This window comes from Myotis nattereri (genome assembly GCF_964212035.1).
Source record: "Myotis nattereri genome assembly, chromosome: 6".
In the NCBI taxonomy this organism is placed as follows: Eukaryota; Metazoa; Chordata; class Mammalia; order Chiroptera; family Vespertilionidae; genus Myotis; species Myotis nattereri.
In genome coordinates this window covers 79,269,800-79,296,210 of record NC_138081.1, presented here as the reverse complement: position 1 = coordinate 79,296,210, position 26,411 = coordinate 79,269,800, and the positions used below count along the sequence as shown (strand labels likewise).

The following is a 26,411-nucleotide window of genomic DNA, read 5'->3' as shown; positions in this document are numbered from 1 at the left end:
CTTGACCTTACCCTGTTATTGTGATCACATACATTTTTTTTGAGCATGACATTTTCTTGACCTTTTTATATGCTACCCAGAACTTCTGTATTTGAAGTGAGTGTTATTAGGTTGCTGATTTTAGCTTCCTAATCTTCATGATATAGATGAGAATGAGAAAGGAGGCTGAGATGGTTCATTGAGTGTTCCAGAGATTGTCAGTACCAATACATTCTACCCCCCACCCCCGCAATCATGGTCTACTTTAGGCAGCAGATATAAAGATATCAGTTGTCTTCCAGGCTGGCTTTTTAAGATATTTGTCATCTTTGTGGTTTTTGTAAAAGAACATGTTTATGGCTGTAAAGGCAAGCCAATGATTGGCTGTTGCATTTCTTTTTCTAGTTATCATTGTAATTCATGTTGATCATTGAGCCTTTGCAAAATATGTGTGTTTACAGAAAATAAAAATCATTGCATTCCCAAATAACCGATTCATTGATTTAACAAGATGTTACTGACACTTGCTTGTGCCAGACCCTGTTCTGGGCATTTGAGATACAGAAATGATTCCCGCTCTCTTTGTCAAATGGAGAAGACTGATCATCAGCCAGTAAACAAAAGATACACACTTTCTGGTAGTTTAATGTTTCCTACTTAAAAATTTTATTCTAGCATTTTTTTGCCAGGTGTGTAAGTGGATATAAAGAGAATCGGGGTCATATTATGTGTTCTGGACTATCTTATTTGTTGTATGCTACATAAAGCCAGGGGACATGCAGGGGACAGTGAGAATACTGTGGCTGAAAGATGTTTAACAAAGAAAGAGGAGAGGAAGGGAGAGGAGGGAGTTGGGTTCTAATATAACTGTGTGCAGGACGAAGAACTGGAGATTTGGCCTAGCCTAATTTTTTAAAATACATTTTTATTGACTTCAGAGAGGAAGGGAGAGGAAGAGAAAGAGAGAAACATCAATGATGAGAGAGAATCATTGATCGGCTGCCTCCTGCATGCCCCCTACTGGGGACCGAGCCCGCAACCCAGGCATGCGCCCTGACTGGGAATTGAACCGTGACTTCCTGGTTCACCGGTGGACGTTCAACCACTGAGCCATGCCAGCCGGACAGCCTACTCTATTTTATAAGGTTCTAGAAAACCAAGCAGGTTCATTGCTAGGCCAGAGAGTGCAGTTTCACACCTGGTCACTAGATGGCACCAGGCTCTTCTTGATGTTAGACTATCTTAACCTTTGTGTGCCTCAGTGGGCTATACCGCGGCTCAGAACAGCATTCTCTAAATTTTAGAGTCTAAAAGAAGGATAACATATGTGAACAAAGCTAAGCTTTACTAATATTAAATATATAGGATTACTAGTAGTGTATGTATGTTCTATATAAATAAATACATGTCCAAATGTGGGTAAGTTCTCCAAATTGTTATCGTTAGGAGCAGGGGTCCCCAAACTACGGCCCGCGGGCCACATGCGGCCCGCCAAAAACATTTATCTGGCCCGCCGGGTGTTTTTGCCACCGCTGTGTGCATAGGAATTTGTTCATAGTTTTTTTTTAAAACTATAGTCCGGCCCTCCAACGGTCTGAGGGACAGTGAACTGGCCCCCTGTTTAAAAAGTTTGAGGACCCCTGGTTAGGAGTATGAGATCAAAGAGTTAGGAGACCAAATGAGAAAGGGCCCATCCATCCCACAGCATGACCTATGGGTTATAGAAGGAGAGTCCAGCCACCAGAATACTTCTGGGTTTCATGCATGAATACCCAGTCTCAAATGATGAGTTTTGTCCATTTATTTTATTTTTTAAAAAATACTCATTTTTTTACAGAGAGGAAGGGAGAGGGATAGAGGGTTAGAAACATCGATGAGAGAGAAACATTGATCAGCTGCCTCCTGCACACCCACTACTGGGGATGTGCCTGCAACCAAGGTACATGCCCTTGCCTGGAATCGAACCTGAGGCTCTTCAGTCCGCAGGCCGACGCTCTATCCACTGAGCCAAACCAGTTAGGGCTGAGCTTTGTCCATTTAATAGCTAGCAGCGTGATGTAAAATAAAAACTGCAGCAGGAGAGTTCAAGACCAGGCTCTGCACCTAGCTTCTTGTGAGAACTTGGACAAATTAGTATCCCACGACTTCGTGTTTCTCACCTGTAACCCAAAATGAGCCTGGTTTTATTATCCTCTTGCTATTAGTACACCAATTAAACCAACTTAGATTATAAAAAATGCTGAGTGCAGCCCAAACCAGAACAACCCGGGAGTCTTGTCTGAAGAAGTCCTGGGGGTCAGTCTGTTTCCAATGCTTAACACCTGAGTCTCAGACTACGGGTTTTCTAAGTTAAAGTAAGCATCTTTAGTTACAGTGTTCAAAATTTGGTAACTAGATTAGACTCCCATTTCAAAATTATTGCAAATCTCATCATTTCAGTGTAATCTATTTCATTCATCATCCTCCTCCTTCTCATCATCATACTTATTTTACCCTACATGTGTTATGTTTTATTAATTTGGGAAAACCCAATTATTTGAAACTGTAGTTGAAGTATTGTGAAAGTACCCTTCCAGAGAAACATGAATAACTGTTTGTTGGGAATATTTGTTGGAAATAAGCCTTATATTTACTAGAAGCTGACAAATCTGTTGTGTAGATGTATATATATGTTTCCCCATGTCCCGCGTGGTTCAGGGTTCAGGATCTGGAAGAGGGGCCGCACACAAATGAAAGAGACAAGACAAGAAACAATAATTTGGAAATTGGGGGGCCAGGTGAGAGCCCATCCCAGGAGGATGGACTCCGCTTGTGTTCAGGCCTTGTTATCATTTTATTGAGTTTGGGATACACCCATAGTCCTTAGGCAGGCATGTTCCGGTAACAGACAGACTATCTTATCAGTAAGGATTTGCATGACTATCTGGTGGGGAAGTTGCTTCAGCTACCATTGTCTCAACTAAACAGTGGGTGCATAGCCCTGACCTTTGCCAGGGCTTCAAGGTTCACCAGCATTCCGGGCTCCTTGTCCACACCTCTCTGCTAGAGAAGACAATAGGCAACTTCCCACAATCTGTCCCAGGTACCTTTCTAAGAAATGGAAATAGGACACAGTTCCCACACTAAAGGTCTTAGCCCAGGTGGAGAGGGCGACCACAGCTGTAATCAGGTGTAACAACTGCTGCACTAGGATGAAGCCCATGGCACTGGTGTGGCCAGAGAGAGCCAGAGAATGCTTCCTGGAAGCGTGATTCCTGCTCTGTGTTTTGAAGACTTGGAGTGAGTTAGTCTGAATGTTGCCACACACAGCGGTTCCGCCCTGTGCAGTGGTGCAGTCTGTGCATTGCAAGAGGCACTCAGCCAAGAAGATGGGTGCAAGCAGCTCACCAAGCCCTGACATGGGCTGGAGCTGGAGGAGGAAAGAAATATTTCCCTTTGCTGGAAGGCATCTATCTGCTTGCCAAGCTCTGAGCACTGCCAGGCCTTGTCTTCTCAGAGGTGCTTCTTTCTCTAAATGCTCAGCAGCAGCCCAGGGGGCAAGAAATGGCAGAAAGAACTAGACTTCAGCGATTGCAAGTAGTCCTGTGTCGCTAGGGCACTGGGTGGAATGAAGCTGCCTTCTGCATGAAGGACCTTATCTGACATGACTGAGGAGTGCGACTTTGACCCGGAAGAAAGAGACCACTGGTAAATACCAGGTGACTGGAGGTGAATATTGTGGGACTTACATTTCAGAAAGCTCACGGCAGCAACCTATGGAGGAGAATGGTCAAGTGAGTGGTAGGGAGACCAGTTGGGAAGAGGTGTAGGGATCCATGCTTCAGTGTATCACAGCCCCAAGACAGGCTGTGGGGCAGTGGGGCAACAATGGTAACTCATTATCAGAAAAGTAATTTTAGTGAACTCCTAACTTACTAGGTAGTACTAGTTCATCATATTCTGTCCCACATTTTTTTAAAATGTATTTTATTGATTTTTTTACAGAGAGGAAGGGACAGAAATAGAGAGTTAGAAACATCGATGAGAGAGAAACATCGATCAGCTGCCTCCTGCACATCTCCCACGGGGATGTGCCCGCAACCCAAGTACACGCCCTTGACCGGAATCGAACCCAGGACCCTTGAGTCCGCAGGCCGATGCTCTATCCACTAAGCCAAACCGGTTTGGGCCTGTCCCACATTTGTATTCATTAAAACACAATCCATTTGCAGCAGTGATAAATAGCGTTAAATAGGATTAGGTGTGTGTGTGTGTGTGTGTGTGTGTGTGTGTTTATAGGAAGATTCTGAGTCACACAACCAATTAGGAAATTTGTTCAGATGAGAGTTAATGAGGGATCTAGCTTAGCAGGGTGTCAGCAGAAGTGAAAGGGAAAATGTGCAAGATACTATGGGGAGAGATAGGACTTGGCAACTGGGTACCGTGAAAGAAGTCTTGCTCGTTTCCTATTTGTGTCATTACCCAGCTGTGGTGGAGACTTGGCCTTGATCTCGACTTTATTAATTAGACATGAAGAAAATTAAAAAGAATTTGTTCCAAAAGATTTTAGATAGTACTTGGAAGTTGAGCTAAATTATGACACATAAAATCAACTCATCTTTTCCAAATGACAGCTTCCATTTTCCCAGATGTCATTTCCAGAGCCAAATTAATGGTTGGAAAAATAAGCAGAATAGTTAGATGAACAAGTTTTTAAAGTTTTCACTTGCAATAGGAAATGGGGCTTTTTAAAGCAATATTTTTTTAAAAATATATATATATTTTTATAGATTTCAGAGAGGAAGGGAGAGGGAGAGAGAGATAGAAACATCAATGATGGGAGATAATCATTGATTGGCTGCCTCCTGCACGTCCCACATGGGGATCGAGCCCACAACCTGGGCATGTGCCCTGACTGGGAATCGAACCGTGTCCATAGGACAATGCTCAACCACTGAGTCATGCTGACTCAGCTCAAACAATATTTTTTATCTTTTGGTTCTGAATAAAGATTTGCAATACTTACTAAAGTTTTCTAATTGAGTTGGGTTAAGAGTAATATTAAGATTACTCTATACAGATTTTTCTGAAAATAGCTAAGTAAAGGATCACTTTTAGAAAATTTTACCAATGACTTGGTTCAAAAGACCTTTTCTTTCACTAATGAATAGTCTAGCTTCCCACAGAGAATTAAAACCTTAATTATTACTAGTCAGTAATTTTTGGGGGCCAAATATTTATGCAATAAGGATAAAAATAGTTTTTAAACAGCTTTTACCTTACACCAGCGGTTCTCAGCCTGTGGGTCGCGGCCGCTTTGGCAGTCGAACGACCCTTTCACAGAGGTAGCCTAAGACCATCCTGCATATCAGATATTTACATTACGATTCATAACAGTAGCAACATTACAGTTGTGAAGTAGCAACGAAAATAATTTTATGGTTGGGTCACAACATGAGGAACTGTATTTAAAGGGCCAGAAGGTTGAGAACCACTGCCTTAGACCAACAATTTTATTGGAATTAACTAAGTTAAGGACATGATATGGCACTTTAGGGTAATCAAATTTAAACGTCTTATAAATAAGACTCCTCTTGCCTCCCCATTCCGGGTATTAGTTAACGTCTTTCTTTTCTCTATTGGGTAAAATTGAGTGTGGCCTGCTCAGTGTTGTGATTTATTTTTTTATCTTATGATTTATTTTTATTTAAGCTGAGTGAGTTACTTATGACTTTTTAAAAGTTTATTTTTTTAAAGTTACAAATTAAAGTCCTGCTCTCAGCTGATCCTACAATTTAAAACCAAACAAAAACATTGTGTGTGTGTGTGTGTGTGTGTGTTAGTCTGGGGAATGGGAGGTGAGGAGTGGGAAAGCAAATGAGAGAAATCCTTTTTTTAAATATATTTTTATTGATTTCAGAGAGAAAGGGAGAAGGAGAAAAATACAGAAACATCAATGATGTGAGAGAACCACTGACCAGCTGCCTCCTGCACGCCCCCCACTGGGGACTGAGCCTGCAATCCGGGCATGTGCCCTTGACCAGAATCAAACCCAGGACCCTTCAGTCCGCAAGCCATCACTCTATCCACTGAGCCAAACCAGCTAGGGCTATGAGAGAAATCTTTTAAGTATTTCTTTCACCCGCCCTCCCCTTTAGAGTTCTAATTTGAACCAGCAAAAAATTGTTGCTTAAAAAAAAATCGATGTTCATTGATTGCTATATCATTTTCAATATAAATACTAACTTAAATAAAATTACTGATACTGCTCAATTCAAAGATTAAAATATAAAAAATTAGGCAAAGAAACAAATTGAATTTGAATAGTCATTCAAGTAATAGAGCAATAGTTTATGGAAGAAAATCCCAAAAGTTAAAAATAAATTCTGAATTTACAAAATATATTGGCTTGTCCTTACCAAGTGTTATAATTAACTTGCCTTGAGTATTCTTTACTCATATTTTTATATTATTTTCTTAAACATCTCTGCCACAAAATAGGAATCAATATTTTTTAAATAAATCTTTATTATTCAGATTATTACAGTTGTTCCTCTTTTTCCCCCCATAGCTCCCCTCCACCCAGTTCCCACCCGACCCTCTGCCCTTACCGCCCCCACTATCCTCATCCATAGGTGTACGATTTTTGTCCAGTCTCTTCCCACACCCCCACACCCCATTACCCCCCAAGAATTGTCAGTCCACTCCCTTTCTGTGCCCCTGATTCTATTATATTCACCAGTTTACTCTGTTCATCAGATTATTTATTCACTTGATTTTAGACTCACTTGTTGATAGATGCGTATTTGTTGTTCATAATTTGTATCTTTACCTTTTTCTTCTTCTTCCTCTTTTTAAGGATACCTTTCAGCATTTCATATAATCCTGGTTTGGTGGTGATGAACTCCTTTAGCTTTTTCTTATCTGTGAAGCTCTTTATCTGACCTTCAATTACTTGCTGGATAAAGTAATCTTGGTTGTAGGTTCTTGGCATTCATCACTTTGAATATTTGTTGCCACTCCCTTCTGGCCTGCAAAGTTTCTGTTGAGAAATCAGCTGACAGTCGTATGGGTACTCCCTTGTAGGTAACTGATTTTCTTTCTCTCGCTGCTTTTAGGATTCTCTCTTTGTCTTTTGCTCTTGGCATTTTAATTATGATGTGTCTTGGTGTGGTCCTCTTTGGATTCCTTTTGTTTGGGGTTCTCTGCACTTCCTGGACTTGTAAGTCTATTTCTTTCACCAGGTAGGGGAAGTTTTCTGTCATTATTTCGTCAAATAGGTTTTCAATATCTTGCTCTCTCTCTTCTTCTGGCACCCCTATAATTTGGATGTTGGTACGCTTGAAGTTGTCCCAGAAGCTCCTTACACTATCTTCATATTTTTGGATTCTTTTTTCTTTTCCGGTTGGGTGTTTTTTGCTTCTTCATATTTCAAATCTTTGACTTGATTCTTGGAATCCTCTTGTCTGCTGTTGGATCTCTGTATATTATTCTTTATTTCAGTCAGTGTATGCTTAATTTCTAGTTGGTCCTTTTTCATATCCTTGAGGGTCTCACTAAATTTATTGGTGGTTTCTAGAAAATTCTTGAAAAACCTTATAGCCATAGTTTTGAACTCTATATCCAGTCATTTGCTTTCCTCCATTTCTGTCATTTGTGATCTGTTTCTTTGTCTCTGCATTTTTTATGCTTCCCTGTGTTGATAGAGTGGCTTTGTGTGCTAGGTGTCCTATAGGGCCCAGTGGCTCAGCCTCCCCAATTACCTGAGGTGGACACTCTTGGTGCACCCCTTTGTGGGCTTTGTGCATAGTCTTGTTGTAGTTAAGCCTTGATTGTTGTTGGTATAACTGGGAGGAATTGACCTCCAGGCCAATTGGCTGTGAGAATCAGCTGTGTCTACAGTGGGAGAACTTCTGTGCTGAAGACACCCTTATGGGGCAAGACTTGCTTCAGTGGGGCTTTGGTGCTCACTAAGTCTGCCCCCTGAGTGTGTCCCTTATGTATCCGAGGAGTTGTAACCTGGATGGTCCCACTCTGACCACTGGGTACACTGGCTCTTGGATCTCTAAGGAGGTGCTAATTTAGCCTCTGCCTGAGACTACCCAGCAGGAACTGCAGAGAGATCTGCAGATTCCTCTTCCTTGTTTTGTTTTGGAGGTGCCCAGATGAGGCCCATGCAAGCTGTGAAGCAATGCAAGCTGCTGTGGGGCCTTGGGCCTTCTTTTGGATGTTCTGAGTCTCTCTGACCCAGCTGCAGTTTGTTAGGTAATTTTAGATCTGAAAGAGCCAGTCCATTCATATGCAAAAGTCTCTGCTAGCAGCTTGGGTGGGGCAGGGTCTCAGGGAATCAATAGGGTATAGCAAAAGGCTATGGCTGATCCTCAGCCCTGCCCTAAGAGGCCCCCGGGTCTCAGTGTCCCGTCTCAGTATCCCGCAGTAATCGCTGCAAGCACCTCTGAGAGAAAGCCGCCCTCGAGTTCAGTTTCTCCCCATATGATTCTGGGTCTCCAGAGGCTTGCCTGGAACTGGAGTTCAGAGCAGTCGGGAGCGTGAGACTCCCTCCCAATTGAAAAAGACACTGGTGTCCTCCGTTGCCAGCCCTTTCTGTGTGTGCCTCCATACCTCTGCACTTTACTTCCACATATCCTCTGAGACTCAGTGTGCTTTTCTCTTTCCTTCTAGTTGTAGAATTTCCACTCAGCCAGCTTTCCTGTGGTTCTGGATGATGTCTGTTTTGTCTTTTAGTTGTAGTTTTGAAGTGGTTCAATATTTTTTCCAGCCCTAGCTGGTTTGGTCACTGGATAGAGCGTCAGCCTGTAGACCGAAGGGTCCCGGGTTCAGTTCTGGTCAAGGGCACGTACCTCCATTTCAGGCTCCTCCCCGGCCCTGACCCTGGTTAGGGCACATGCAGGAGGCAACCAATCGATGTGTTTCTCTCACATCAATATTTCTCTGTCTTTTCCTCTCTGGTCCACTCTCTAAATATTTATGAAAAAATATCCTTGGGTGAGGATTAAAAAAAAAAAAAAGATTTTTTCCAGTTCCAAAAATGTATTTCTAAAACAAAGTAACATATTAATAAAACTATTCTTAATAACACAGGTATTAATGTGTTAATGTACAGGTAAGTATGAAGACAAATTCTTATTTTTAACCCTTTTTTATTATCCTTTGTCAATGTTAAAGGGGCAAATGCTTTTGACTTCTTTTTGTAGACCCTGGAATTCTCCTTCCTTCTCTTCTATTATTCTGTTTGTTCCTCTGGGGTTATGAATTTGAGCATAAAAAAAACTATATTTATGCTGTTGTTGACAGAAAAATTTACTCATATAAATGCAGAAGCTACATAAAAATCTACTGAAGCCAAGTTTGCAATAAGATCATATCAATACATTATCAGAGTGTTAATAATATTATTTCTTTATAGGAGTAAATCAAGTTCATCCTGTGGAGGAGGCAATCATGGTTTTGACAATAAGTTTAAGGCCATGGAGGTAACTTGCTGTCTGTTCGTTTGTTTTTGTTTTTGGTCACAAATATTAATTGAGCACCTACTTTGTGATAGCCAATGTTCAGGACTCCTGACTACCTCTGTAAACAAAACCAAAACAGACGAAGATCCCTGCCCTCAAAAGCTTTCTTTCTAGATAATTGGCATAATAAAGGAATATATGATTTGGTATGTTAGGGGATAAGTGCTACTGGAAATAAAATATAAAGCAGAGTAGGTTAAAATTGGAGGTGTTTCATGATGCCATGGGGGCAATATGCAGCTGAAAATAAGGTGGATAAGATAAGATTTATTGAGTTGACACTTGAACAGAGACTTTAAAAAGGTGAAAGAAAGAAATAAACTTTCAGGGGACAGGTGTCCCAGGCAGTGGAAAGTGCAGTGCAAAGGCGGTTAGGTGGGAATGAGTCTGATGTGTTGGGGGCGGGAGGGCCTTCATAGACTATTGCAAGGCTGTTAGACCGTGGCTGCAGCTGATTGGAGGAGAAGAGGTGAGAGTTCAGTTGGACATGTTTAGTTCAAAATATGCCTTAGACATCTAAATGGAGATATTATGTAGGTTATTAAAGAGAAAGTCTATCCAGAGATGAAAATGTGAATTCTAGGTATGTAAACTATGTATAGAGATGTGACTAGATAAGATCCTCAGAGATTAAGTGTAGGCAGAGAGAAGGACCAAGAACTGAGCCCTACACACTTTTACTTGAAGAGCTTGAGAGAAAAAGAATTACTAGCAAGAGGCCTGGAAGTAGAATCAGTGAGGAAGGAAGAAAACCAGGAGCATGTGGTGTTCTAGAAGCCCGGGAAAGAAACTACTCAGAGGAGTCCAGGAGTAAGTGTAGCCAGGATTCCCCCATAGGTAAAACTTGATGTGTGTAAACTATTGTCTTATCTAGTTCCATTTGTAATACACACACACACACACACACACACACACACACACTCCTACACTCCTACACTCCTTTCCAAATAGAGAAAAATGTGTTAGGCTCTTTATGAATATACTGCCTCTTCACATTGTCATGATGAGTTATATGTTTTGGTAAATATTTTTTTAAAACCTCTGAAGACAGAGTGCTTCTCTATTATTTAGGGAACCATTTGATAAATAAGTTAATTCAAGAAAAATCTATACTTCCAATTCTTTGCTGATTATCTTAGAAAATTATATATATTCCTGTGACCAGAAAATAATTGTTCATATATGCTTGATACTTTTATTCTAGTTATTTGCAATCTAAAGCAATTAGGTCTGTTATAAATAACGAAGTTAACATTACTTAACAAAAAAAATAGATCATTTCACCCTAAAAATAAAAGGGATAGATATTTGAGAAATCAGTGGGTTAGTACAAGTTGTGCAAAAAAAATGTAATCCTCAGAAACTTCAACATTTTTGTCAAGTATTAACATATTTGAGCAATGATAGGAAAGGACTATGAAAAGAGTATCTAATGGCATATGATGAATTTCTAATTTATATTGTCCAGATGTTGTAGAATTGGGCTGGTTTTGGTTGTCCAATGTAGCTTATATTCTCCTGGTCTGTTGACATATGAGGTGCTATGGAAACAGGTAGCTTTAGAAAAAGTTTGCACAGTATGGATTATATTTTATTGGGGTTGGCACAACTTCCAGGTGGAAATGATATAAAAGTAATTTTTATTTTTTTATAAATATATTTTATTGATATTTTACAGAGAGGAAGGGAGAGAGATAGAGAGTTAGAAACATCGATGAGAGAGAAACATCGATCAGCTGCCTCCTGCACATCTCCTACTGGGGATATGCCCACAACCCAGGTACATGCCCTTGACCGGAATCGAACCTGGGACCTTTCAGTCCACAGGCCAACGCTCTATCCACTGAGCCAAACCGGTTTCGGCTAAAAGTAATTTTTAAATCTGAAAAGAAACACTTATGGAGGTGTATATACAAGCAGGAGAGCTATCACAAAAAGACAATTGTGTCACTTCCAACATCTGTTTTTGAGTTTAAATTGCATCTTGTAATAATAGAATTATTGCCACCTAGGCTATCTTTTTGGCACATGGACCCAGTTTTAAAGAGAAGACTGAAGTTGAACCATTTGACAATATCGAAGTCTATAACCTAATGTGTGGTAAGTACATCTACATAAATTCAATAGAAAAATGTGGCTATAATTTAAATGTATTTTGAAATTAGTGCTAAATTGAATCCCAGAGGTGGAGGCTGTGCATTATGTAGACAGAAAGGAGAAAAAATGAGGAAGAATTATTTATTATTCAGAGCTATTCATCCTACGAGTGAATTCTTTCTTTTTTTTCTTGTAATGGTAAACATTAGATCTCAGGAGACCAGCTTTCCTGTTAGTTAGGCACTAGATGAAAATTGAATAAAACTTAGATGAATAAAATGACTCTTTTAACTTTTCAAAGCAGGAAAAATACACTTAGAAACATAAGTATTTTCTTATAATTACAGAGAGAATGTTTCTGACATAAAAGGAAAGTAAGAAAGTCCTATTTGGATAGACACTTATAATTAGTTTTAGGGAATCTAACCTACATTCCTGATTACATGCTTACCTCAGGTCATTGTATTAACAAAATATTTATGTAGTTAAGGCAATAAGTTAGCTTTAAGAATTCAGAAATAAATATGCTCATAATGCCATTCTTTTTAAAAAATATATATACTTTCATTGATTTCAGAGAGGAAGGGAGAAAGAGAAATAGAAACATCAATGATGAGAGAGAATCATTGATCGGCTGCCCATACATCCCACACTGGGGAACGAAGCCGTGATTGGGGCATGTGCCCTGACTGGGAATCAAACCATGACCTCCTGGTTCATAGGTAGATGCTCAACCACTGAGCCACGCCGGCTGGGCGACACTATGCCATTCTTAATCTTACCAAGGCCTATGGCAATTGAATATGACTTAGAAACCAAAGCATATCCATTTAAATATAATGTGCCATTGCCTTAGCAATTTAAATTTTGGGTCCCATGCTGAGTGTGTGGTCAGGGCTGCTGGCCCTGTGTGGGGAGGGTCCGAGGGAACCAGGTGGGCTTCCAGCTTGTGGAGAGATTTGTTTGGTCATTCTTAGCAGGAGCCACGTTAAAGCTATGTTTGTAAAAATATTTGTGTATTTTGCTTGTATAGGAAAAAATTAGAGAACATTAGAGTTAAAAGCTTTTAAAAAGTACCTGTCCTTAGAGAATTTTCACATAATTAAGTAAGCATACTAGAAGATCACTTAACTTCTTTAAACTTGTTTTGCCAAAAGTATAGATTTTTGTGCTAGAAAACCATACCCTGGTTTTCTAGCACAAAATAAGGAACAAAGTGATCATTGTAGCAGTGATGCTTTTCTTTGGAGAAACGGAAACATTCCGGAAAGTTCCCGCAGCCCATCCACAGCAACGGTTCCTATTCTCTAGAAAGACTAGGCGGCGGAAACTCTGGGGGACGAAAGTCAGGAAACCGAGTGGCATATGCAGCTTGCGGCTGCATCACAGCAGAATTTATTAAAGGAAGCGGACAGTGGATGCTTGTGTTCTTCCGTCTCCCACACAGATGCTGTTGCCTTCCCACCTAAACCTACTTTGAACTTCTTTTTCAAAACAGATCTTCTACACATTCAGCCAGCACCAAACAACGGTACCCACGGTAGTTTAAACCATCTTCTGAAGGTGCCTTTTTATGAGCCATCCCATGCAGCAGAAGTGTCCAAGTTGTCAGTTTGTGGCTTTACTGTTCCACTGCCCACAGACACTCTTGATTGTTCATGCGCAGCATTACCAAACGTGAGTAATAACTTTATGTATCTGTAAGAATGTAAAGGGGGCAAGCTAATCTATGAGCAGGGAAGGGAGCTGTCAACCAGGTTTGTGTTCTAGCCCGGATATTGACTAGATAAATCTACATGGGTTCATCTGGAAATGAGAGATACACCACAAGATTAAGTACGTGAATTTGCTTCGTAAACTGGAAAGCACTATTTGGAAACTGTTAATTCTCTTGTGAGCTAACTGTCCCTAACCATTTAAAACAGTAGAATCTTGAAGCTCTCTTGATTTCCCTCCTAAATCATCTCTCTTCTTATATTGTAAGAATCAGATGGTCCTGGATGGTTATTTAGAGCAGAAAGAGCAGGGAGGGCACAGGGATGGTAATCTGGGGTAGGTGCTGTGGAGTTTACTCAGCCAAACGCCTAGCATTCAAAATGGGAGGTAACAGTGAGAGCTGTCCTTCGGGCAGTACTTGGAGGCTGGCTGACAAACGGCACTGGGAATTTCATTTTAGTGGGCTGGGTGACTTGCTGAGTTCAGGGGCAAAACTTTAGATCCCAGGAGACTTTCAGCAAAGGGAGATTCCAGTTCAAGGAAGGAGCCCCAACTGCTCAGAGTCAGTACAGGAGGTTAAAATGCAAGGATCAAGCCTATCTGTGAGAATTAGAGCCCATGGGCGGGGCTAAGATTTCAGAATGGAGTGGGAGCCCAGTTATTAGGAGACTATGAAGCTAAAACGAATGTCAAGGGGCAAAGTTCAAAATGTGGTTGTAGAGCTAAATAAACCACCTGCTGCCTCAGGTAAGAGTTTGTAGCTAGGAGTCAGCAAAGACTTTACATTCTCTAATCCTCAAAATAACATTACACCACATAAGTAAATAAATACACAAATAACCAATAAAAAGAGGCTTCAAGGGCCAAAAGTCCAGTCAAGCTTCCCAATAAAAAGCAAACACACAGCTAAGATCAGAATACAAGTGTGGGCTTCTTACCTACTACTTCAGATAACCTCAATGGAATTTCACTTAAAATAATCCTATATAATAAAAGGCTAGTATGCAAATTGACCAAACTGTGGAATGACCGGATGCTATGATGCGCATTGACCTCCAGGGTGCAGACGTTCAACCCAGGAGCTGCCCCCTGGTGGTCAGTGTGCTCCCACAGGGGGAGCACCGCTCAGCCAAAAGCTGGGCTCACACCTGGCGAGCGCAGTGCTAAGGATTTCCAACTGATCACTTAGGCCAGCTCCCCATCAGTTGGAAATCCCCTGAGGACTCCCAGACTGCAAGAGAGCACAGGCCAGGTTGAGGGAATCTCTGCCCCCCCCCCCCCTTCCAGGGCATGATTTCGTGCACAAGGCCTCTAGTAATAATCATAAAACATTACAAAGCAGACACTTCAGTCCCCATTTTAAAGATAAAGAGGGCTCAGAGAAGTTAGATAAATTATCCAAGGTCACAGAAGCTTGGTCTACCTAACTGCAAGGCCAAGTTCTTCTCTGTAAAGCTCTTTGCTACTCAAACTCCCACACAAAAGTATTCCAAGGAATAGTACTATATTTCTAAGTGGCAGAATTAGTCTTTAAATTCAAGTTAGTCTGGCTTCTTTGTTCAATAGTAAAGCATTCATGTGATTACTGCAGAAATAATTTTGACTACCTTCTAAAATATGTGTTACTATCTTGACTGACTTTTCCCTCTACCACATTATCTTACAGAATTCTGATGTAGAATGGGTGAATCAAAGGCTAAATCTCCCTCAAGATGCAGGTAAGTGAATAGAATACATGTTCAGTCTTTGGTATTTTGACCTCACAAAATACAATATTACCTTTTTGGAATCCTTCAAAAATAAGCTCACAGGGACTTTTGTTCATAAAGATTTTATTGCCAATGTAAAGAGGAAAAACAAACAAACCCAGAACTATTAACAACAGTAGCAACCTGGGCCAAATCATGTAACCTTGCTGTGCCTCCATCTCCTCATCTATAACAATGGTATTCACCTCATGTAGTTATATTAAAAGAGTTAATCCATTGAAAGAATTTAGAACAGTGCCTGGCCTAGAGCAATGTTATTATTACCTAATATCTTTTAAGAGTTCTTGTAGGCCTGTTTCATCAATTATAAAATGGAGATACCTACTTTATAGAGTTGTTTTGAAGATTAAATGAGTTAATATATGTGTGCCCTTAGAATAGTGCCTGGCACACAGTAAGAGTTCAGTAAGTATGCTGGTTGTTTGATAATCTTATAACCTGTTGAGTGTTATTCCACAGCACAAATACCCCGTAGGTTTTTAAAATATCAACAATTGATATAATTTTAGATTATAATAACAAATAAGTAAAACTAAATATATTAGGATATACCTATCATACAATTCCAATATCTTTCCTATGACAATTATTAAAGTAGATCCTCTTTGTCATAAAGTTTGTACTTTTGAGGTTTTATCTCTTTAAATATGTCCTGTGAGCTGTTAGCTGCGTGGCTAAATTACATATCTAAATCTTAGTTTTGTTATCTGTAGAATAGAATAATAATCCTCATAGGATTGTTATAAATATTAAAAGAGATTAAAGCCCAGCTGGTGTGGCTCAGTGGTTGAGCATAGACACATGAACCAAAAGGTCACTGGTTTGATTCCCAGTCAGATTACATGCCTGGGTTGTAAACTCGATCCCCAGTAGGGAGCAGGCATGCAGGAGGCAGCCAATCAATATTTCTCTCTCATCAATGTTTCTATCTCTCTATCCCTTTCCCTTCCTCTCTCTCTAAAAATCAATAAAAACATTTTCAAAAAGAGGTTAAAGATGTAAAATATTTTCAAAAAAGAGGTTAAAGATATAAAATATTTATCAGAGTACCTGGCACATAATAAATAAGTCATCTGAGAATGGTAGTTATTATGCATAGAAAGAAGCATTTGCTAATTTCACAAACATTTTTATTTGTTGTTTTTATTTTAGTAACAGCAACAGAGAAACTAAACTTGCCATATGGGAGGCCCAAGGTTCTGCAGAAGAACAAGGAGCACTGTCTCCTTTATCACAAGGAATATGTCAGTGGATTTGGAAAAGCTACCCGAATGCCCATGTGGAGCTCATATACAATCCCCAAACCTGTGAGTTCCTGTGTCCCTTGATCCACACAAGCTGGGAAAAATATGTAGTTCTCTAATATCTTAAGACTTAAATTTTGATTTTTGGTAGAGATCCCAAAGGGATTTCACTGGCCTGTGTTTTGTAAGAAAATGCCCCAGGTATTGTTTAAAGGTATTTATAGGTACTGTGTGGGTGCAAAAGAGGAACACATTGTGCTTTGACTGGAAAAATTGTTTATAATTTCCAATTGGTAAGGCAGGTAGAAAAGATTTCAAAGAGAAGCAACAGGAAGTACAGAGGCACACTATTCATTTCATGTATTCTAAGTACAGGGTGGGGAAAAAGTAGGTTTATATTTGTTTGTTTGGAAAATAATGCAATCATTAACAAATAATAATAATATAAGAATAAACTGTGTTTTGCATACTCATGACTATAAACCTACTTTTCCCCACCCTGTATATGGTGGGTGTACCTAGAAGGGATGGTAACTAGATTATAAAAGCCTTTGTATTTATTTGATTATTTAACAGATAATCTGCTATCTGCTGTGTACTACAAGTAGCACAGTGTGAATAAGAGGTGATTCTTCCCTGAAGGATCCCACATTCTAGTATGTCATACTAGAGTTACATGTACAGGTGTTCTCTCTCTCAGATCTCTCCAGAAAGGTTGAGAATCCAGTTTTTTAAACCCTCTTCCTTCTTCTCTATTTGGAAAACTCATTTTCAATAAATGACAGGGACATTTTACTACCACAAGAAAGAAAATACTAGATCTCTACCTCACACCATATACAAAATTAAATTGCTGCTAGATTTATAGACCTAAATGTGAACAGCAAATCTATATTTTCTTTTGTGCATATCTTTATAACCTTAAGATAGAGAAGGAGTTCTTAGGGCAAAGAACAAAATACAAAGGAAATGGATTAATTTGACTATATTAATGTGTTACAAAAAGACAAAGTTATGAAGGGGACAATATATTTGCACTGCATATAAGAAACAAGATGAGGATCCAGAATAATAAGTAGGCTCTAGAATAGCTAATAAATTTCTACCAATAAATAAGAGAATAAGTATCTTAGTTAATAAATGAGCAAAGGATATGAGACAAAAAAGTAAACCTCATTAGCAATCAGAAATGTAAATTAAAGCAAAAGTCAAAGTCTGTCAAAAATCAGTTGAAACAATCCTTCAGAGCAGGGATAGTTTTATTTAATACTAGAGGCCCAGTGCACGAAATTTATGCACAGGTAGGGTCCCTAGGCTTGGCTGGCGATCAGGGCCGATCTGTGGGGCGACCAGCAGGGCGATTGGGCGGGCCCTCTATTGGCACCCGCCTTGGCCGGCCTGGCGCCGCTTGCCAGCCAGCTCCCCCCCCCCCCCACCGCCACCCACTCACTGGCCAGCCCCACCCCTTGCCGCCGCTGTTGGTCGCCTCCCTCGGCTGGGCAACTGGTAGGGTGATCAGGGGGCTCCTGCTGGCACCTGCCTTGGCTGGCCTGGGCCCTGCAGGCTGGAGGAAGCTTTTGCATTGAGCATCTGCCCCCTCATGGTCAATGCGTGTCATAGCGACCGGTCGTTCCACCGGTTGTTCCGCTGTTCGGTCGATTTGCGTATTAGGCTTTTATTATATAGGATATCCCCCAACACATTGGAGTTGACCCAGTAAATGCTTAAGGAATAAATGCATTGGATGAATTGATCCCAACCAGTATTTTTTTTTTTAATATATTTTATTGATTTTTTACAGAGAGGAAAGGAGAGAGACAGAGAGTCAGAAACATCGATGAGAGAGAAACATCGATCAGCCGCCTCCTGCACATCCCCCACTGGGGATGTGCCCGCAACCCAGGTACATGCCCTTGACCGGAATCGAACCTGGGACCTTTCAGTCCGCAGGCCGACGCTCTATCCACCGAGCCAAACCGGTTTCGGCCCAACCAGTATTTTTAAAAGCTTAAAGACAAAGCAGTGCTTTTAACCAGAAGGGTAAGGAAATAACCAGGAAACTGTTTTTATAGAAAAAAGTATTTTTTTATTTATCCTTTAAGTTTACATATTTTTAACTTTTTAAAAAATATATATTTTATTGATTTTTTACAGAGAGGAAGGGAGAGGGAGAGGAATACAGAGTTAGAAACATCGATGAGAGAGAAACATCAATTCAGCTGCCTCTTGCACGCCCCCTACTGGGGATGTGCCCGCAACCTAGTTACATGCCCTTGACTGGAATCGAACCTGGGACCCTTCAGTCCGCAGGCCAACGCTCTATCCACTGAGCCAAACCGGTTAGGGAAGAAAAAAATTTAATCCAAGGATTCAGATGACAAACCTCAACCCATTACTATTCTTGCTAAGGGTACAGATGTTCTACTTCTTTTATGGAAGGGAAGTGATTGGTTGTATCTGATTTATTTACTCTTGTTCCAATTCAAGATTTTTGGAGAAAATAAGCATGGCTTTCCACTACTAATTAGAGCTTTGTGTGTTCTGAACACCAATTGTGCTGCTGACAATGGCTTAATTGTGGTCAGTGGTAGAAGAGCACTGATGTTGATTCCCAATGTGGGCAAATATTTTACAGTTACCTGAGTCCATGTGTGTGGTTAATGGTGAAGGGGTTTAGGACAGGCCTTCCCGAGATAGACCACGTTGGCATGTGAATTATTTTGATGTGAAGGCAAAGGGACCCTGCAAGCTCATGAGAAACTTTTAGCTCTCCCTTAAAGAACTTAAATTGGGGGCCTTGTCCATATTAAGAGTTATCACCAGAACTTTTTATGACCTACCTATAGAGCAGGGCAAACTTCTAATTACTGAACAGCCGCTCTTAACATCCTGCGAATGACCTTCCTCTCTGGAGCCCCAAGGTGCCTTACCTCATCCTTAACTCAGAATGCCATATATAACCTCATTTTTCCTTTCTGGCTCTGAGCTTCTCATATACGAGGGGTTCCCATAAAGATGCAATTAAATTTGGTTATTTTCTCTTGTGAATCTATCTCATGTAGATTTAATTACTAGACCAGCTGAAAGAACCTAGAGAGGTGAAGGAAAGTTTCTTTGTCCCCCACAAGGGCAGCATCACTTTCTTAATATGCACCATGCTCAGTTGCTTGTGATTTTCTTCAGCACACTGTGAAACATACTAAGAAATAACAATATGAAGTTATTTATTCCTTAAAATAGTATCTATTTGTTTCTGTTTTTGAGAGGAGCAGTATATTCAAGGGCAGTCTTAATATTCAGTTCTCTATTTTGAAAAGTCCAGGTATCAGGGATTATGTGGAATGTTCATGTTTTTAATACGTTCCCCTGCTGTCTTGCATTCCTAAATTTCTATGAGTTTTGGCGGAAACCAAGGGCGGAGAGGTTTTAAGTGGACTCAGACTGGGAGTTTAGTACAATTCTCTTTTGTTATTGTTTTAAAAGTAGCTTCTTTGTTACCAAAAGTTCCTGTCCTTTCACTGATCCCACAGAACTGCTGTGTATTTCTCCCTACATGTGACAGGATGGAATTCTAGCAATTTTCTGCTTTCTAATTCAGAAATTACTCTGTTAGTATGTTGTGGCTCAAGAAAATTACATACAAGGATGTTTTGAGATTCACCTAAAAATGTTGTAAATCAGCTCTGTGTTTGAAAAATCAGACTTTAAATAAGCACTTTTTGGAGCATGGGCCCACTTGGCTGGTGCCATTAAGTTTTATGGAGCTTTTGTTTTTCTGTGGTTTGGGTGGGTTTTTCTAATTGTTGTTGTTATCTCCAAAGAGTTCTGGGGGAATAGTTGTGATTTGAAATCATAGTTCTCAAATGCTTCAAAGCCATTAAGATTGGTCAGACTGTATGTGGGTGGGTCTTGCTTCTGGGCCAACTTGGAAGATGTGAACTGTTTTTTTTCTGTTGCTAGGTGAAAATTTGAAAATAAGAGCAAGGATTATGATTATTATTTAGAATCTATATTTTACAATTTTCTAAACTTTCCTTTTTTGATTGAATTTATTAAGGTTATATTGGTTAATAGCATATGCTTCAGGGGTACAATTCTATAATACATCATCTGTATATTGTATTGTGTGTTCACCATCCCAAGTCAACTTTCCTTCCATCACCGTTTTATCCTCCTCTTTTTCCCCATGACTATACTTGATAAATTTAATATGAAATCAAAGGGCTTTTTCAGAGAAGAAAATCTAGAAGACTTTGAAAAATCTCTCCCTATCTCTCTTTATCTATAAATGTATTTATCTCCCATATCATTGAAGTTTTTCAAAAGCCTTTTTTGTTTCTAAAGCTTGTTAGTTGCAATATTATAAGTTGTAACCCAATTATGTTTATGTAATGTCTCTTTAAAAATGAGGGACATTATTGTGTATTGTAAATGTTTTTATTTTTAACCATAAGAAATACTGTCCCTGTAAAAAAAAAAAAAAAAAGTCACATTACATGACCAGAAAAATAATTAAAAATGTATATAGTTTTATTATCCTACCATAAGGCATGATCATAACTACCTAATCTTCAATTACTTTTAGCTTTTACATTCAGTCTATAGGTAAAGAGAGTCTATACCTTCAATAGAAATATTTTTATTCTCTATTCAAGTTTTATTTGATTCCCATGCCAGATTAGAAATGAAAGCATCTGGATTTCTTGTATATACTTATCAGCTTCTCTTAAAGAATTTTGAGAGAGGTCAGATTTTACCCGAGTATTAAGTTCTATTTATTGTTTTCTTGACTTTCTATCCCCTGGCTTAAAAAACTTTTTTTTTTTAATATATTTTATTGATTTTTTACAGAGAGGAAGAGAGAGAGAGATAGAGAGTTAGAAACATCGATGAGAGAGAAACATCGATCAGCTGCCTCCTGCACATCCCCGACTGGGGAAGTGCCCACAACCCAGGTACATGCCCTTGACCGGAATCGAACCCGGGACCTTTCAGTCCGCAGGCCGACGCTCTATCCACTGAGCCAAACCGGTTTCGGCTCCTGGCTTAAAAAACTTTAAGGAATTCTGAGAAGATGGCAAAATTGGAGCTGTTTATGTGTGTGTGTGGCGGGGGAGGGGGGGGGGAGTTGTGGGTAGCCCAAGACTCAGAATTGAAGTGACCTTACCTCCTCTCCATCCTTCTAGAGGGCTGCCTGTTACCTAAGCTTACCTTTGCAAAGGAGGCCACATCCTGTCTTTCTTAGTCTTGATGCACTTATTATATTTAGGAGTTTAAGTCTGGTATGTAAGATTTTCAGTTAGCACAGAACATGTAACCCTTTTTCAGTACTTTCTGGCCAATACCATCCTAGTCCATTTCCCCCAATCCAAAATCTATGCCACTTTGAGAAAATAGTAAACATTTTGAGTCCAACTTTCACAGCTGCAGTCTCATGGAAAATTATAATCAACTTCCTTCCTTAACATTTTCATAATTTTAACTGTTAAAGACAGCCATTTCATTTTCCTCACATTATGGAAAATGCATCAATGGATGCATTTCTGTATTGTGCATTTCTTCAAATAAAACTTAATCATACGAAGTGTTAGAGTAAAACGATAAAGATGTGTGGTAGGAAACATCAACTCACAATGTTCTGGAGTCTGTGGGGCTAACTCAGTCAACGATCAATAGTCCTGGTTCTCCCATTTCACAACATCTTTGTGTCTCCATTTATGCCAACCAAAGAAACTTAGCCATTCAGAACTGTTTGCTGTGATGGATTTTTTTTTGAAAGAATATAAACAAATGGTTTTAGCTTTTTGGTGTCTGCCACCAGGAGAGTGAAATAAATGGTGAGAGTTAATCCACTGCCTCTAACACAAATATCTTCATATTTCTTGGTTTACTTCTTGTTTTGGTGGATTATTTCACTCAGCAGCTTCCTGAGAAAAGAAGAAGAGAAGATACATTGTTGAGACTTTGTGTGTCCCAAAAGGTTCTTACTCTATCTATATGCTTAATTGATGGTTTAGCTTTAGAATTTCAGAAATAATTCCTTTTTCAAAATTAGTAGGACAGTGGATTTTCTGGACTGATCTAATGTTTTTACATGTTCCCTACTTTTTTCTATTTCTCATTTTTAATTCAACTTTTTGAGAGACATTAGCAACTTAATCTTATAGATCTTATTGAATATTTTATTTCTGCTGTCATAGTTTTAAATTCCAAGTGCTCTTTCTGTGATCTCTAAACTTTTCTATTGCTTTCTGCTTCTTCTATGTGGATGCTATAAATACTCTAACCTCTCTGAGGAGCTAGCCACCCCCACAAAATGTCTGGTGGTCCCTGGCTATCAGCTCATATTTTAACTAGTGGCCCAGTGCACAAAATTCATGCACATTAAAAGGGGATTAATTAGAGGAAATATTTTAATATTGCTATTTGCCCTATCTCCATAATAGAAGTGTCAGAGATGAAAGAAAATTAGTAAAATGTATATGAAAATTTTTCTCCTGTTAGAGTCTGGGGCGTGTTGCGGGACCCAGAGTCAAGTCCCAACCCACCCATGGCACCTCAAAATCGTGCGAGACCCAGACCCAACCGGCACCCCTCCCCCCCCCATTGGGTGAGATCCAGACCCGGCCAGCCCCATCCTTGTCAAGCCCCACTGGGGGGAGGGGGTGTAGCCTCAGGTCCCCCATCAAGCCCTGCCATGTGGGGGGCACAGCCTCAGGTCCCCTGACCTGGTGCCGGGGCGGGGGGAGCAGCCTGAGGTCCCCTGTCAAGCCCCACCGGGCGGGGGTGGGGGCGCAGCCCCAGGTCCCTGCCCTGGCCCAGTGCCACACAGCCTCAGGTCCCTGATGATTGTTCATTAAGGCTTGTTACAGGAACTCAGCCTCTGCTGTGGGCGCAGCCATCTTGTGTTACAGAAACAACGCCTCCACTGTGGGTGCTGCCATCTTTGTGATGGTGTGATGGTCAATTTGCATATCCCCTCTTTATTAGGTAGGATGGTGAGGCACTAAGCTGCATAGCTGGGCTTGCCAGCTGATAGGCTTTGCTATAGGTTGATCAGGATAAAAATCAGACTATGTGTCAAGAACTCCCAATTGTCAGTATCTAATCTGCCTTTTAGGATGGTGTGTTTTCCAAAAGGGGATACTTTTAAAAAAATATATATTTTTTATTGATTTCAGGAAGGGAGAGAGATGGAGAGAGGTAGAGAGATAGAAACATCAATGATGAGAAAGAATCATTGATTGACTGCCTTCTGCATGCCCCCTACTGGTGGCGGGGGGGTGGGATCAAGCCCACAACCCAGGCATATGCCCTTGGCCAGAATTGAACCTGGGACCCTTTAGTCCACAGGCCAATGCTCTAGCCACTGAGTCAAACTGGATAGGGACAAAAAGGGACACTTTTAATCTGACCCATGGTGTAGGATTGGCAGGCTACATAGGGACAGTGAGACTGGGGGAATCTTATCATTTAGTATTTAGATTTTTATTTAATTCCATTGCATTTAGGATGGTGCACCTGCTCTCTGGGGTGTCCTTTAGTCTGATTACTCCTTTGGTTCAGCCTCTCCTGTGAGTGAAGATTCTGTTTAGCCTGTTCTACCGACTTTCAACCTGTCCTCTTCTTTACATCCCTATACACATCCCTTGTCTTAAAGAGACATCAAGTTCTACCTTGGGGTTCTGTAGTAGGAACCTACTTCTTTGTGCTTTCCTCAACCATAGACGTTTATTTGTAGGTGTTTACTGGTCTAAGTCAGGTTACAATTGTAAACAAATATATTTATCTGAAAGTTTCTTGTCATCTGTTACACATCTTTATCATTACTGTCCTTTTAAGAGGATTTCAGAAGGGAGCAAAGAAAAGTATATTCAATCAAGTTGAGAAGTCTACTCACTCCACTATGGTGGTTTTTAAAAAAATATGTTTTCATTGATTTTAGAGAGAAAAAGGGAAGAAAGGGGAGAAAGAAACATTGATCTATTGCATCCTGGATGCCCCCTACTGAGAATGGAGCCCACAACCTGGGCATGTACCCTGACCGGGAATTGAACCCGTGACATGGGATGATGCTCAATGAACTAAGCCACAGTGGCCAGGGCCATATCGTGTTTTCCAACTGCACCATGTTAGGAGGTCCATTCTTTGTTTGGCTTTCCCCAGGCTTATCTTCATGTCCTACCTATTCTATATCTCCTCATGGTATTTTCTGTCTATGATTATAGCACACAATGTATGTTGCCTTTTCCTTTGTGAATTGATCTGTTTTTTTCTCTCTCAGCTTTATTGAGATATAATTGACTTATAACATTGTGTAAGCTTAAGGTATTCATTGTGAATGTTTGACAAAATGATTACTGAATTTTAGACTCCAGAGCTAATTTTTGCTTTTAGTGCAAAGCAGTAAATAGAAGAAGGATATCGTAATTTAAAATTATTTTTATAAATTATAAAGTTTGTTAAGAAATACATACATTGTAGGCATTTGAGGGCATATAAGTCAAAAATCTCTGGAAAAAATAAATGAATAGAAAAGTGTTTACTTACTCATGATTATATGCTAATCAAAATATAATAATAACTTTATACTATGTTACCTTAAATATTGGTGTTAACACATTTATAAGATGCTTACTAGTGGAATACATTATGGTATTAGAGTTACAAAGAAAATTATTTTAAAAATTTTTATATTTCATGATGAACAAAGCATAACTAAAATTTATTGAAATCCCCAAATAAGTAAGTTTAGACCACTTACAGCTTCTGTGGATTAATCTTAGGTTCATAGATATTCTTGCCCAATAGAAGAATAATATCTTAGTTCAATATGTATTTTCTTAAAGTTTAGATTTTATTTTCAATTTTTATTTGCAAGTACAACATATATCACCCCCCTGAAGTTATATCCTGAAAAGGATTTTGTTTTTTAGCAGTACCTCCCATTATTCCTCTGCTCTCAATTCAGGTTTTACACCACAAGTATTCCTTTCCAAGGTGTATTTGATTTGCCCTCCTGGTGTCCCTAGCCAGAAGGGAACCACAGAAGAAAACATTGCTGAAGACATCCATTTTCATTGCTTGCGTAGACCTGATTCACTAAGAAAATAGGAAAAAGGTTAAATGAAAAACATTCTAGGGAAGTTACAAACCATATAAGGTGATGGGTGAGCCACAACTGTGGGCGTAATTTTTTTTTTCTTTTCTCTCTTTCAACAGGGAGACACATCACCTCTTCCTCCCACTGTCCCAGACTGTCTGCGGGCTGATGTCAGGGTTGCTCCTTCTGAGAGCCAAAAATGTTCCTTCTATTTACCACACAAGAATATCACCCACGGCTTCCTCTATCCTCCGGGTTAGTATAACTCTTTTTTAGAGCAGCAGCTTAGAAAGCCCTCATCAGCTGGATGTGGGCTTGTGCCTTAAACATATACTCGCCAGCAAAACTATCTGCTTGGGCTGAAGCAGCTGCCCAGGAGGCTTCCAGTGGTTGTGGACTGGCCCGAAGCAGGGTAACAGCTATAATAAAGACTAATAAATTTTGCAGCGGGAACCACACATGAGCTCTAATCTGGCCCAGATGTTCAGAAAGTTCGGCAGGTTTAAGTTTAATTTTAAAACTGAAGATTCTTTGGAGAGGGAAACAAGCGTCTGAAAAAACGTTTTTTCTGGCTGCTGCCCAAGCTAAGGACTGTATCGAGGATGCAGCTGTGCCCCTGAAAAGAAATCCGGCTGGAATTCAGGCCTCTCACTCACTCATGCTGTATAGCCAACACTTTCAAACTGTGGATTAAGCAGCAGAATGAACTTGAAGTTTTTGTTGTTATTTGTTTGTTTTTTTAGAAAGCATCTCTTTTGGGAACATGCAAAAACCAGTGTGATTTTTCTAAAACTCACCTCTCTTCCCTGCTCAGCAGGAAATGTTATTTTAATTAATTCACCTATGAGATTTTCAACCATTTCAGCTTCTGGCAATGGGTTTACTCCTGATATTTGGCTTCACTTTTCTTTTTTGTTGTTGTTGTTAATCCTCACCCGAGGATATTTTTTTTTTTTTTTTTTTTAGAGGGAGTGAAAAGGAGAGGAAGAGA

The 26,411-nt window shown here is 39.9% G+C and overlaps 1 protein-coding gene across 1 annotated transcript in view; it reads left to right on the top strand.

Moving 5' to 3' along the window:
- ENPP3 (ectonucleotide pyrophosphatase/phosphodiesterase 3) overlaps positions 1-26,411 on the top strand; it is an 85,623-nt gene that overhangs the window by 46,493 nt on the left and 12,719 nt on the right. The window contains exons 16-21 of the mRNA XM_081094050.1: positions 9,386-9,452; positions 11,504-11,591; positions 13,087-13,265; positions 14,971-15,022; positions 16,226-16,380; positions 25,540-25,675. Of these exons, the coding sequence (XP_080950176.1) occupies positions 9,386-9,452; positions 11,504-11,591; positions 13,087-13,265; positions 14,971-15,022; positions 16,226-16,380; positions 25,540-25,675 (677 nt within the window). The remainder of the gene's footprint in view (positions 1-9,385; positions 9,453-11,503; positions 11,592-13,086; positions 13,266-14,970; positions 15,023-16,225; positions 16,381-25,539; positions 25,676-26,411) is intronic.